Below are 14774 nucleotides of genomic sequence, written 5' to 3'. Positions count from 1 at the left end.
GCTACCATGATCAAATATTCCCTCATGTGATAAAGCTGCACACAGTTAAGGCCAATGTTCCGGGCCCCTCTACGCAGTCCCAAGCATTGTACCCATCTCCACTCACCAACGCGTTCCTGATCTCCTCTCTCGTTGGCTGCATAAATCCCAGCTTGTATTTCCTCTTGCTCAAGCAAATCAATGTAGCCCAGCTCCTGAGATGACAAAGAGGGCTTTTGCCAAAATTAATAAGAACAGAGGTGGCCTGATAGGATGACACTTAGCCAGCGGAACTCACTACAAGAAGACTGGGAGGTGCTTAGGCATTGCATGAAAGGCCGACGAAGGCTAAAGAAGGTAATTGGCCAAGCTCCTATGCTGCTGGACACTGGCAGAGTCTCCTTCCCAATCACTTTGGGACAATGACACTGCCCTTCAAAACCCTTGGTAAGGAGAGTTGATACTTTCAGGACTCCAGACTAGAGATGTGAACCCGGAAAAATTCGGGGAAAAAACTGGGTTTTTTCCCCTTGAAGCCTTTTTTTCCAAAAAATTGGAAAAATTGAAAAAAGGGAAAAAAAATGATTATGGAACATTTTATTTTAACATGATGAATAAAATATTTTAAGACAAGGTGTTCAAATATTTTCCAAATTATTTCTTAAAAATATGGATGGTATCAGATTGATCTAATTTCTGTGCACGGAGGACAAGCAAATCCTAGGTTACAAATTGAACTCTCCAATGCAAGAACAAGATGCATTTCTTCCTTTAGGAGGTGCTATTGTCACAAGAAAAGAAAAAGGTTTCAGTTTTGTTTTTGCATGTGGGAGGGTATTCTGTTTGTAATAATTGTTTGGATACACTATATTTTTAATATGCTAGTTGTGATAATTTTAGTCATATTTTATGTTCCTAAAGTAACAGAATGACTTTCAATCTAGAAAAGACAAAATAAATGCTAATGTAGCATTTTTTTCAATTTTTCCGAAAATTTCCGTTTTTTCAAAAAAAAAAAAACCTGGGGAAAAAAGGTTTTTTTTCCGAGCTTCAAAATTTCCGGAAATTTTACATCTCTACTCCAGACACATTTGGTTGCCAACCACATGAAGTAATCTTGTAACATGTAGGGATGGCTGTTTACTTGCTACTAGCGGCACTCACTTGAGCGGCAGAGGAAGTGGTGGTGGTGGTGTGAAAATCAGTGCAATTCAATACAACAATGTCACTTCCGGGTGGGACCCAGAAATGACAGCACTGCATCATGTGATGCTCTAGGAATCCCTTCAAATCTCTGTGGTCTTTTCCGTGGACATCAAGGAACGTCCTAATGTGCTGAGCAATGTGGTTGTGTCACTTCTGAGTCTCCACCCAAAAGAGATATCTCCATGTTGAGTGGTGCTGGTTTTGTAAGTCCCCCCCCCCATCTCCTGTCGGTGGACAATGGCGGGCCGGCAACCCCTACTTTCATCCCACCTTAAGGCTACTACAAACTGTTTCCCACTTGATTTTCTGGGTACAAATCAAAGTGCTGGTCTACAACGCCCATAAATGGCTCAGGTCCAGGGTACCTAAAGGACCGCCTTCTCCAATACAAGGTTGACCAATTGAGTAGATCATCTCGGGAAGTTCTGCAAATTTCTAGTTTGCTGATATCTCAGAAGCCCGAAGAGTGACGGCTGGGATAGGGCAGGGCCTTACTAAGTTCCCGGTTTCTCTCCTGAGCACATTCAGTAAGGTTATGCATAACAAAATACAATACAAAAATAGTATCCATTTGGAATAACTCATGTCCTCTCCAGGAACCTCTGGTCCCATTAACCTGAAGAAGAGAAGCAGCAAGGAGATGAGGTGACTAAGGAGAGGCCACACTGACCCCATCCAGTGTTCCCTCTAAGCTGAGTTAGTGTGAGCTAGCTCACCGTTTTTTAGCCTCTGGCTCACACCTTTTTGTCTCAGCTCAGGAAGGAGGGCTCCAGAGCAAACTAGTTTATGCAGCAGCCAGATTGCTCGCTCACCACTTTAATGCCAGCAGCTCACAAAGTAGGATTTTTGCTCACAAGACTCCACAGCTTAGAGGGAACATTGACCCCAACCGCCCATCCATTCCCCCCTGCCACCCATCTACCCATTCCCTCATTCCCCGCCTTACCAGCGCTTTCTGTTCCCGGTCGGCACTCAGCTGATCCAAGTACCAGTCTGCATTCTCTCGCTGCAGGTTTCTCAAGGCCAAGGTGGGATCCCGCAAAGCACAGTACAAGGCCTGGGGATCCTGTCCCTCTAGGGTGTCATCCACCAACTCTAGAGCACCTTTCACTGTTTAAAAACAAAAATCACGACAGGCGTTGGTAGATCTGACCACAAGTAAAATTCCCTTCTGTTAAGAATCTTAGCAAGAGAGTATATGTGCTATATCAGAAGGGCCCTAGGAAGAAGAATCTGACAGCAGAACTGGGAGAGCCTTTGAAAAAGCGCCAGCACTCCAGACAGACAGACGGTCCCCAACCTTTCCACACCGAGGACTCACAGAGCTCCAAGCTTGTGAATATATCATTATCAGAAGAAGAGATTGGATTTATACCCCGCCCTTCACTACCCGAAGGAGTCTCAGAGCAGCTTACAATCGCCTCCCCTTCCTCTCCCCACAACAGACACCCTGTGAGGTAGGTGAGCCAGTTTGGTGTAGTGGATAGGGGCACGGACTCTAATCCGGGAGAACCAGGTTTGATTCCCCACGTATTGACTTATTATTCTCTTCCGAACACACCTGAACACATGAAGCTGCCTTAGTTTGGTGTAGTGGTTAAGAGCAGCAGACTCTAATCTGGAGAACCGGGTTTGATTCCCTACGCCTTCACATGCAGCCAGCTGGGTGTCCTTGGGTCAGTCACTGTTCTCTCAGAGCTGTGCTCTCAAGGGCAGCCCTCAAAAGAGCTAGCTCAGCCCCACCTACTTCATGGGGTGCCTGTTGTGGGGAGAGGAAGGGAAGGACATTGTAAGCCGCTCTGAAACTCCGTGTGAAGGGCGGGGTATAAATCCAATCTCTTCTTCTTCTTCTTCTTCTAGGTGGGGCTGAGAGAGCCCTGAGAGGGCTGTGACTGACCCAAGGTCACCCAGCTGGCTTCATGTAGAGGAATGGGGAATCAAACCCAGATCGAGACCTACCACTTTTAACCACTACACCATACTGGCTCTCCTGTGACATCAACACCATACGACAGGAAGATGAGGAACCGGATTTATGACCCATCTGGCATCAAGGCCAGGATTGTAGTTAGCAGGAGACAATAAGAAGTACCAACTGGGAATGTGGGACTATCTGCAGTGAGGAACAAGTGAGGACTGGAGGAATTGTCTGGACGGCCAAGTTGCTTCATCTTGCTCCTCTACGTGTGTTTGCAAAGAGAAGGGAAGCAACATGGCACCCTTGCTCTCCACGCATGCACAACAGCAACAAGACCTCCCCCCCCCAAAAAAAAAAAGTGAAGAAAAATGGTGGCTCGCCAGGCAATGTTCCCTCTAATTTTTCCCCCCTACTGAGTGGAGCTATTCAATTCCTGAGCAGAATATAACTGCTGTAATCTTAAAATGGGCAATGGGGCAGTGCAAGACCCTGCGCGGCTCCAGATTGCTGCTGAGGGGGGCTTCCTGTGTTAATGAGCGGCTGCCCATGCACACCACTTAGAGGGAACATTGCACAGGGGCTTGTAGCCCACCTGAGTAACCTGAGCTGCAGGGTGAAGACCACTGGAGTAGACGGCATCACACTAGATGCACCAGTCAGATTCAGACTGAAATGATTTATCGGGTTAGATCTGTAATCCTGCCCACTCCGGTTTTGTCCTGCCCCTCCTCTAAGGAACTCAGGATGCTGGACATGGTTCTCCTTACCCCCTTTCATCCTCACAACCATCTCCCTTGTGAGATAGTCAAGGCGGAAGGAGACTGACCATCCCAAGATCATGCAGGGAGCTTCATGGCTCAGTGGGGTTTTGAACCTGGGTCTCCACAGCCACCACTCTAACCACGATACTACACTCACTCTCGTAGCACAGCAGATCCTAGAGAGCCAGTTTGGTGCAGTGGTTAGGAGCTCAGACTCTATTCTGGGAGAACCGGGTTTGATTCCCCACTCCTCCACATGCAGCTGCTGGTGTGACCTTGGGTCAGTCACAAGTTCTTTCAGAGCTGCTCTCTCAAGGGCAGCTCTCTCAGCCCCACCTACCTCACAGGGTGGGTTGTGGGTTGTTGTGGGGAGGGGAAGGGAAAGGAGATTGTAAGCCACTTTGAGACTCCTTCGGGTAGTGAAGGGCAGGGTATAAATCCAATCTCTTCTTCTCCAATCCCCAGCATCTGAGGTAGAATGCCTGAGAAAGAAGTCTGCCTATGGCCTTGAAGAGGGAAGGTCCATTGCTTAGGAGGGAAACTGTGGTTTGCCTCCTGGACGTCCAAAAGCTCCAACCACATTTTGGGCTCTAAATTATATTGCAAATCATCATCATTATTATTTTAAATCAATGCAAACCACGCTTTGGTGCCAAGCCTGAACTGAGTCTATGACTTCAAATTGTGCTTTTCTCATGATAACTGTTTCTCAGAGGGCCACCGCTCTGCTTACCGTTAACTTTGTTGATGTTGCCTTGTATCTCAGCCTGCGTTAGACACCGATCATAAATGTCTTCGCCTTCGGGAATCCCTTTCAAGTTCTGATTGGGGTGGGGGGAAGGGAACAGAGAGGCAAGAAGCTGTAAGCTCTGCATTGAAACAGCCCTACTCCTGATCTCGCAAAATAATAACTAAACGGGATTATTGGCAGCACACTGTGAGCCAAGGGAGTGTTTCTATGGTTGCTAGCGGCAGAGCTTGCTGGTACATCTTTTAAAATGGCCAAGATTTCTCTGAAGTCTTGAAGTGGTCTAAGACACGGAGACCTTTGGATACCTTCCTGCTTTCTAAGCATATCCCTATTGAGGCAGCTTTATAAAAGAACCCCACCCCTTTCCAAAGCTTGGAGTAAAGCCGGAGGGCAGGGATTGGCTCTAGAGCCGTAACAGGCTTTGCAAGAGCTCCATGTACCTCCGAAGCTCAGCCTGATATCGGAAACAGAACACACTTGCTCCCGAGACTTTGAACTGAGGACTGGAGTTGGCCTACTGAGACAAGGCCTTGCCCCTCCCCCTTTAGGTCTTTGACAATGACAAATTTTGGCAGGCTACGAGGGCCAAGCTGCACTTGTGGTGATGGAAAGTGATGTCAAGTTGCTGTCCACTTAACGGTGACCCTGAAGGGTTTTCAAGGCAAGAGACGAACAGAGATGGTTTGCCATCGCCTGCCTTTGCGTGAGGACCTTGGACTTCCTTGGCAGTCTCCCATGAACTCCTTTGCATATTAGGCCACACACCCCTAATGTAGCCAATCCTCCAAGCGCTTACAGAGCTCTTCTCACAGGGGCTACTGTAAGCTCTTGGAGGACTGGCTACGTTAGGGGGGGTGTCGCCTAATATGCAAAGGAGTTCCTGCTACAAAAAGAGCCCTGCGAGTCACATCCAAGGACTAACCAGGGCTGACCCCGCTTCTGATGAGATCAGGCTAGCCTGGGCCATCTAGGTCATTTGTGGACCCGACGCTAACAGTAACTCCAGTCATATTCCTTTACACAAGAGAAGTGGGCTGTTAAAACTAAACACTGGCATTTAAACCAAACCTATATCTCTGCTTACCCGGTTCTTCGCATTGCTGGCCTTGTCCACCTTGGCCCGATAGAGCACCTCCTGATAGACCGCAGCGAAGTTGTCCCGAAGGTTGCACAGCATGGCACTGGGGTTGTGTAGGGCCATCATGGTTTGCGCCACAATCCCTGCCTCCACCGCTTCGTTGATAGCAAGTACTGCAGCGTGCACTAGACAATGAAAAGAAGAGAGAGAAGAGATAGATTAGATTTATACCCTGCCTTTCACTTCCCAAAGGAGTCTCAGAGCGGTTTATAATCTCCTTCCCTTCCCTACAACAGACACCCTGTGAGGTAGGTGGGGCTGAGAGAGCTCTTTCGAGGACTGCCCTTGAGAGAACAGCTCTGAGAGAACTTGTAACTGACCCAAGGTCACACCAGCAGCTGCATGTGGAGGAGTGGGGGATCAAACCCGGTTCTCCCAGATTAGAGTCCATGCTCCTAACCACTACACCAAACTGGCTCTCATAAATTTACAAAGGAAATCTTAGGAAAGAATTAATCCCAATATCCTGCTGTGTAAGGCAGGGTTTCCAAGATGGGGGATGGACAACCCCATGAGCACTGGGTGTGTTCGTTAAGAGAGAAATGAAGATCAGGTTTTGAGGGAGGGAGGTATGCCAAATGTGATTATTATTATTTTTTTCCTACCTAAGAAATCCAGAGTGATGCAGGGGTTAAACTATTAGGCCAGGCAGATCTGGATTCAAATCTTCACTCAGCTGTGAAGCTCATTAGATCTCTAGTCACAGGCACAGGCCTTTTCCCAACCTCAGCTGTCTGGCCTCCTTTTAACCACAGATGCTTGGGACTGAAGAAAAGTAGGTCTTTATATTCCGTAAAGCATCTCGAAGGAGCTTACAATTGTCTTTCATAGAATCATAGAGTTGGAAGGGACCTCCAGGGTCATCTAGTCCAACCCCCTGCACAATGCAGGAAACTCACTAATACCTCCCCACAACACACACACCCAGTGACCCGTTTCATACCCAGAAAATGACAAAAAACCCCTCCAGGAATGATCTCCAGCCAAACTGGCCTGGAGAAAAGTTGCTTCCTGACCTCTTCCTCTCGTCACAACAGGCACCTTCTGAAGTAGGTGGGGCGGAGAGAGTTCCGAGAGAACCATGACCGGGGACTGAACCTACGATCTTTTGCATGCAAAGCAGCTGCTCTGCCATTGGGCCATGGCCCCATTGCAAGGAAGAGGTCTTCTCCTCCACGTACCTGCTGCTTCATCCACGGAGAGCTCGTTAGCGAGAATTCCCCCTATCTTGCTGAACGACGGCAGCTGCAAGCCGTATTTCTCCAGCTCGCACTTCATATGGTTTATTTCCTCATCTGGAACAGAACAAGCAGTCACACTCCAGTCTCCTCTGACTGGCAGGAGCTCTACAGGTAGAGAGCAACTCTTTTCCCAAGCAGTGCTTCCGAAGATCCCTTTCAAATGGGAGATGCCAGGGATTTCCTTTTGCACACAAAGCGCATGCGCTACCACTGAGCCAGGGCCCCGCTCAAACTTCAGAATTGACAGTAAGGCATTTTACACTGAGTCTAGCCCGGGACTGTTTATTACAACTGGCGGTGACACTCCAGCATAGCTAGCAGAGTTGGGCCTTTCCCAGCCTCTGCCTCGTATGCACAAGATCCCTGGTTCAATCCCCGGCATCTCAAGTTAAATAGATCAGGTAAGATAATGTGAAAGACTTTATGTTAAGACCCTGGAGAGCCACTGCCGGTCATAATAGACAAGACTTACCTTGACAGACCAATGGTCTGATTCATGATAAGTCAGCTACGCGTGTTCTGCCTCAGAATCCTCGTAAGCAGAGATGCTGAGGGTCAGCTAGACCCAAAAGAAAACAAAACTGGAAAATTGGATTCCCATTTAAATACCCAGTCATGCACTGCTTTCTAGAGTCATGGCGAACGTAAAATTGTTGTCAAAATGGGAAGCACCCCAAGGGCCCAGCCAACTTTCACATGTATGCATAAAGGTACGGACCACTGGTCTGTCAAAGTCTGTATGAAGCACCCCAAGGGCCCAGCCAACTTTCAGATGTATGCATAAAGGTACCTCCCTACGGACCACTGGTCTGTCAAAGTCTGTGTATTAGATCAAGATGGGTAGCCGTGTTAGTCTGTCTGTAGCAGTAGAAAAGAGCAAGAGTCCAGTAGCACCTTAAAGACTAACAAAACTTGTGGCAGGGGAGGAGCTATTGTGAGTCACCGCTTGACTCATGAAAGCTCATACCCTGCCACAAATTTTATTAGTCCACTGGACTCAAAACTTCGTTCTCACATCTGTTTGTTAACTCTTGTATTTGTATGCTAATTTACTGCCATTCACAGACAATGAAGAAGAAGAGTTTGGATTTATACCCTGCCCTACACTACCCAAAGGTGTCTCAGAGCAGCTTACAAACTCCTTTCCCTTCTGAGGAGTGGGGAATCAAACCCGGTTCTCCCAGATTAGAGTCCGCGCACTTCACCACTACACCAAACTGGCTCTCTGAACAACTGCCTTAATCCAATCTCAGCTATAATCACCCAGTTGCTAATGCATCTTGATTCTAACTAGCCCTTCCTGGCAACTAACCCCCTCCTTCCTATACCCCCATCTTCCTATACATAATCATTGAGAAAATTCTATTTCACTGTACCTGAAGAAGTGTGCATGCACTTGAAAGCGTATACCTTGAATAAAACTTTGTTGGTCTTAAAGGTGCCCCTGGACTCAAACTTTGTTCTGTCTCCATGGAAGGCACCACATTTAACCGTACAGAATGAACATAAGAACATAAGAGATGCCAATGTTGGATCAGGCCAAAGGCCCATCCAGTCCAACACTCTGTATCACACAGTGGCCAGAAATACCAGGTGCCATCAGGAGGTCCACCAGTGGGGCCAGGACATTAGAAGCCCTCCCACTGTTGACCCCCCCAAGCACCAAGATGACAGAAATCCATCAGCTTTGTGAAAGGTGTCTGAAGAAGCGAGCAGTGACTCACGAAAGCTCATACCCTGCCACAAATTTTGTGAGTCTTTAAGGCACTACTGGACCCTTACTCTTTTCTACTGCTTAAGTCTGTATTGTCTGCTCTGGGGACGACTCTCCAGGGCCTCAACTATCCAGGGTCTTTTACATCACCTGCCACCTGACCCTTTTAACTCAAGATGCTGGGGCTTGAACCTGGGACCTTCTGCATGCCAAGCAAGGGCTTCAAGCCTCAGGCCCTCCCCCTCTCCTTTTTTGCACATCTTACCTGTGAAGTTCACTTTCCCATACAAATCCTGGATCTGGGGAGCCAGCCCCAGTTTAAATAGGTATAAACTGAGGAAGAAGAAGAAAAGAATATGGGTTTATTGATACACAACTCAGGTTTTATGTACTAGTAAACAGTCAATCGCCTATGGTGAGCGAGGATAAGTTTCCAGGCGAGTGAGTAGGAAGTTTCCACATATTACATGAGAACTGGGACTATGATCTCACCTGGTCTGGTGCAGTGCCATTCGCCGATGATTGCTATTCATGAGCAGCAAGCAAATTATTTTTTGATCTGCGGGCTAGCCTTTTGTCTTATACAGCGCCAGGGCAACAATATTTTTCCTTACGGCTTGCAGCAGTAAAAGCAAAACATAGTTTGCTGCCCTATGAATCACTGTCCTTGCACACTTCTCCTTCCTCCTCTGTTCCCCTCTCACATGAAGCCAGATAAATTAAAGATTTCTTGGTTTTCCACAAGTGCGTCTGTCGTGTTGCAGCCAACTTATGGCAACCCCGCAGGGCAGAGGTGTTGAATTCATTTGTTACGAGGGCCAGATCCTCCGGTATATATAATTCTATTTTGGTCACGGACTCCCCTGAACATTCCAACACGCTCCAAAATCAGTTCACTCTCTGATCTGTCATTCACTGCCTATCCACTGGCTGCTTTGCCTGAGTCCTGCCTCCAACATTCTAAACAGTTTGCTGTTCCTCTCCCCCCCACAGCCAGTCAGAACACAGAGGTCATTTGCATATGCGGCCTCACTGGCCTTTCCCTCTAACATTCTAAACAGTTTGCTGTTGATGTTCTGAGGTAAAATAAATTTCCCCGTGTCTGTTGGGGGAAACCATGGTTGCAAATCTTCCAGGGGAGGGCTAAAGATCACTCAGAATTACAACTGCTTTCCAGTTGGAAGAGATCAGTTCCCCTGGAGAAAATGGTGGACTCTGTGTCATATCCTGCTGAGATGGCCCCTGTGTGACAGCCAATGTGACGTAGCAGTCATGGCTTCAGCTATTAAAATCAGCTATGGAACTACTTTCCAGACCCTTGGAACCCAGAAAACATGGCACAGGAGGAGGTGCTTTTCTACCTTAGCTGCCACTGCATAACACCCCCCTCCCCCTCAAATAATAAGTCAGAGGTGGAGAGAACCATATCTGTTACCATGAGGCTGTCCTCCCATTCTACCCACTTGGGGCAGCAAAATGACTTGACACAGCCCTGCCTTATAGCTAAGCAGAAGAAAAGAAACATGGCTTGCCTCTCTCCATTTTCTGCTTCCCTCTGCCGCCCCACCAGCCACAGTTGGGACGCTCATCTGAAGCTTCCTTCTAGATCTCATTGTATTTCTTCCCACAACGGGCATTACTCCTAGTCTCACATAAATGTCACTTTGCCGGGCCAGGCCATGTGTCCCATAAAATGTAATGCCGGGTGCCGGAGATATGAACTTTATAAAGGACACAGGCAAACCCAAGTAACGATATTATTTTTTACTCAAAATACAAATAAAGGCAATTGATTCCTGGCAGTGAAAGCAATCGATTTACCGGGGAGCCCACAAAACCTCCGATAACATGTATTTAATCATTTGCAAGACTAGGGTTTTTCCAAAGGATACCACAAAAGGGGGAGCACCCTATATTTCCATACATGCCAATTGCTTGTAGGCCAGGTAAAAGCCCTGGATGGGCCAGTTCTGGCCCCCGAGCCTTATGCTTGGCCCCCCTACATAGTGTTTTCAAGGTAGGACACACAGAAGTCGCTTGCCCTTGCTTGCCTCTGCATTGTGACCCTGGAATCCCCTCGACAGTCTCCCATCCAAATACTAACCAGGGCCTTCCCTCCTTAGCTTTCAGGATCTGATAAGATCAGGCTAGCCTGGGCCATCCAGGTCAGGGTCAATAAACAGCGGTTTGCTGTAATGTCTAAACAGGCAAACTGTGGCTTACATTTCGCTCTAAGGACTGTACCTCAGTCCCAGTTTAAGACCCCGAGTTTGCAGGGCAGGAGCTAGTTCAGATGTAACAGAAAATTACGGATTGCTTGGAAAAGCATGAATTACTAGCGTGCTTTCCTTGGATTGAGGGGTGGCACACACAAAGCTAGAGACTTCTTCCAGGCTCATTCACAAAGCAGTAAACCACAATTCCTTGTTCCCTCTGCTTAACGTACTTAACACAGACAGATCAACCATGAACTGCATGCTCCCTAGTTTAGGGGGGGGTTTGCATTTGTGTGTGTGTGCGCCTGTAAGTCAGGTAGACTTCTGGTGACTACTACTGGGGCATGGAGGATGGGAAAGTGGCTTGATAGCCTGCCTCTGCCTCCTGGCCCTGGTATTCTTTGGAGGTCTCCCTTCCAAGTACTTGCCAGGGTCAGCCCTGTGTAGCTTCCGAGATCTGACGAGAGCGGGCTTGCATGGGCTATCTAGGCCAGGGCGCACACTCTCTAGTTTAGAACCTTAACCATGGTATGCATTTCCATGCATACCATGGGCTAACCATGGTTCATATCTGCAAGACTGGTTGTTTTCTGTCTACTCAGCACTTCCATGTAGATGGAACAGGACCTCAACAACCAAACAAAGGGAAGATTTTTGAAAGGATGCCTCCAGATATCGTCTCACCTCAGAGCGTGAATACAATAGACGACCCGAGGCATGTTTTTCTTGTCATAGATGTCTGTCGTCTCAGGGTGGAAGATCTGTTGAAAGCAGGAGAAAGAGGAACCTGAAAACACCCTTATTCAGAATTTAAATAATAAAAATATTCTTTCAAATTAACAGGCCCAACAGGGTGGAATGTGGTGTCCATTACCGTTGGTAATCCAATGTGACTCATAGCATCCCTCCAGTAGTTGATGTTGTCTGTGTGACGGTAGTGGAGTCCACACGCCTTTAGATTTTAAAAAGAAAGGAGAAATGCTTCGATTCAATGCTCAGACTGAATTAGAATTGAGTATATGAAGCAACAATGCATGGAATTAAATCATTGGTCCATCTTGGATTTGTATCCTGCCCTCCCCACATAACAGGCCCAGGGTGAGTTCCATCAAATATATATACAAACAATTAAAAGCCTCAACAGATGTGGCCTATCACAATTTTGGGTTTCAGATGTTATAGAGATCTGATCCACCAAAGGGGAGGCCCAATAGAGGACGCCCGTTGCCTCAACTAACAGCCTGGTGGAAGAGCTCCGTCTTGCAGGCCTTGTGGAATTGTAAAGAAGGACGCCCGTCACCTCAACTAAAAGCCTGGCGGAAGAGCTCAGTCTTGCAGGCCTTGTGGAATTGTAAAGGACACCCGTCACCTCAACTATAAAAGCCTGGCGGAAGAGCTCTGTCTTGCAGGCCTTATGGAATTGTAAAAGGTCCTGCAAGGCCCTGATCTCATATGGGAGCTCATTCCATTAGGTAGGGGCCAAGGCTGAAAACACCCTGGCCCAAGTTGAGGTAAGACGAGATCTGATCCACCAAAGGGGAGGCCCAATAGAGGACGCCCGTTGCCTCAACTAACAGCCTGGCGGAAGAGCTCCGTCTTGCAGGCCTTGTGGAATTGTAAAGGACGCCCGTCACCTCAACTATAAAAGCCTGGCGGAAGAGCTCTGTCTTGTAGGCCTTATGGAATTGTAAAAGGTCCTGCAAGGCCCTGATCTCATATGGGAGTTCATTCCACCAGGTAGGGGTCAAGGCTGAAAAAGCCCTGGCCCAAGTTGAGGTAAGACAAATGTTTCTGGGGCTGGAGACCACCAGCAGATGCTGATTAGCAGATCGTAACGCTCTTTGGGGCTCATAAGGGGAGAGGCAGTCTCACAGGTATGCAAGCCCCCGGTGGCTCAATACTCTCAACTGTGTAGGGCAGAGATTCGCCAGAGTCTTCTGAAGTTGCCACCCTGAAAATAGGTAAGATTGGCAGCTGCCTATTCACACACATCGTCTGTGTTGGCTCCCACTTTGGGGAACGGCCCACAGAGTCTGGAGAATGTGTAAAACAGAAATGTTATGAAGAGCTTTCTTATAAAAAGGGATTAGAACCACAGTATACTGGAAAAGCTCAGGAGGTCAATTTTTAAATAAAGGAATAGGACTGCCCTCTACAGCAATGTCTACTGTATGTATCATCTTCTTTTTACTGCACTGTCTTCTCCTTTTGTAACCTACTTTCTGCGTTATGGAATGTCACCCCTTAGACAGGGTTCTTGTTTGCTTGCTTGCTTTGTTTTCCTCTTCTTTAATCCTAGTTTTGCTGCATTGTTTATTGAACACCTCATATGGTCTAACTGATTTTTTTAATTTCTGCATTGAGCCTTGATGAGACAGGCATGCCTTAAATGAAGAACATAAAAAATAAAAAGTTAAGCAGAGAAAGGGCTTCCTCAACACAGGGTTGCCAGCTCCGGGTTGGGAAATTCCTGAAGTTTGGTGGGGGGGGGGACTTAAGGAAAGGAGGGCGCTCAGCAAGGATGTGATGTCAGAATCCACCCTTCAAAGCTGCCGTTTCCTTCCTCTGTAGCACTGAGATCAGTTGTATTTCCAGGTTATCTCCAGGCCCCACCTGGAGGATGGCAACCCGCCTGGAGATACCAAGATTTGAACCCAGGACCTTCAGCGTGCAAAGCAAGCTTCAGCCACTCAGCTACATCGGAAGAAGCCTTATATTCGAAGAACAACTACAATTGCATTTTAAAGATGTTTGTCGTAATATATCGATTAATGGAGAAACGCCAGAATCATGGAAAGAAGCAATAATTTCATTAATTCATAAACAAGAAACAGACAGAAAAGAAATTAAAAACGATAGACCAATGTCGTTATTAAATGTGGACTATAAAATTTTTGCTTCAATATTAGCAGAAAGACTTTAAAAAATTCTATCAAAGATAATGCACAAGGACCAAGCGGCCTTTTTGCCAAAAAGGCAAATTAAGAATAATTTAAGATGCATTCTGGATGTAATAGAGTATCATGAAGCACATCTGGAAAAACCACTGGCCCTAATATTTTTGGAAGCGGAAAAGGCCTTTGACAACGTTAACTGGAATTTCATGTTGGAAGCTTTGTAAGAGGCACAGGCTGGTGCTAACTTTGTGAAGATGATTCAGGCAATTTATACTAAACAAAAGGCGGTGGTAACAATTAATGGGGAACAGACAAAATACATTGAAATCCAAAAAGGGATGAGATAGGGATGCCGTTTATCACCTTTGTTGTTTATATTTGTATTGGAAATACTAAACGACTCAATAAGAGAAAAGAAGGAGATTATGGGCCTGAAACTAAAAGGAGAAGAATATAAACTGTTGGCATTTGCAGATGACCTAGTATTTATATTGGAGAACCCACTGGAATCAATTCTTACTTTGAAACAAGAACTTGGGAGACTATGGACTTGTAGATGGTTTGAGAATTAATATCATTAAAACTAAGATAATGACCAAAAATATGGAAGAGGAGAGGACAAGTCAACTACAAGAAACATCAGGTTTCCAACTACAGAAGAAAAGAAAATACCTAAGAATTGTAATGACAAACAAATGCAGCTCAATACAAGAGAATAATTATAAAGAATTGTTGAGGAAAACAAAACAGGATCTAGAGAAACGGAAAGACTTACAGATATCTTTGATGGGCCGCATCGCAACAGTTAAAATGAATATACTTGCAAAATGGCTATTTTTATTCCAAACAATTCCCATTCTTCAAAACCAAAAAAACTTCAAGGAACTGGAGCAAGCGTTATCAAAATTTATTTGGCAAGACAAGAGACCCAGAATAAGACTGAAAGCTCTTCA

At 46.4% G+C, this 14774-nt stretch overlaps 1 protein-coding gene across 1 annotated transcript in view; it reads right to left on the bottom strand.

Annotated features, from left to right (window-relative positions):
• Nucleotides 1-14774, bottom strand: part of IQGAP3 (IQ motif containing GTPase activating protein 3) — a 72401-nt gene that overhangs the window by 54388 nt on the left and 3239 nt on the right. The window contains exons 3-9 of the mRNA XM_015420274.1: nt 11799-11876; nt 11609-11685; nt 8974-9041; nt 6935-7048; nt 5700-5878; nt 4598-4685; nt 2132-2295 (exon numbers count right to left, since the gene is read on the bottom strand). Of these exons, the coding sequence (XP_015275760.1) occupies nt 2132-2295; nt 4598-4685; nt 5700-5878; nt 6935-7048; nt 8974-9041; nt 11609-11685; nt 11799-11876 (768 nt within the window). The remainder of the gene's footprint in view (nt 1-2131; nt 2296-4597; nt 4686-5699; nt 5879-6934; nt 7049-8973; nt 9042-11608; nt 11686-11798; nt 11877-14774) is intronic.

The sequence above is a fragment of the Gekko japonicus genome, unplaced genomic scaffold, assembly GCF_001447785.1.
Source record: "Gekko japonicus isolate JY-2015 unplaced genomic scaffold, Gekko_japonicus_V1.1 scaffold306, whole genome shotgun sequence".
NCBI lineage: Eukaryota > Metazoa > Chordata > Lepidosauria > Squamata > Gekkonidae > Gekko > Gekko japonicus.
Note: the sequence above shows the minus strand (reverse complement) of the source record. Positions and strands in the feature narration are given on the sequence as shown.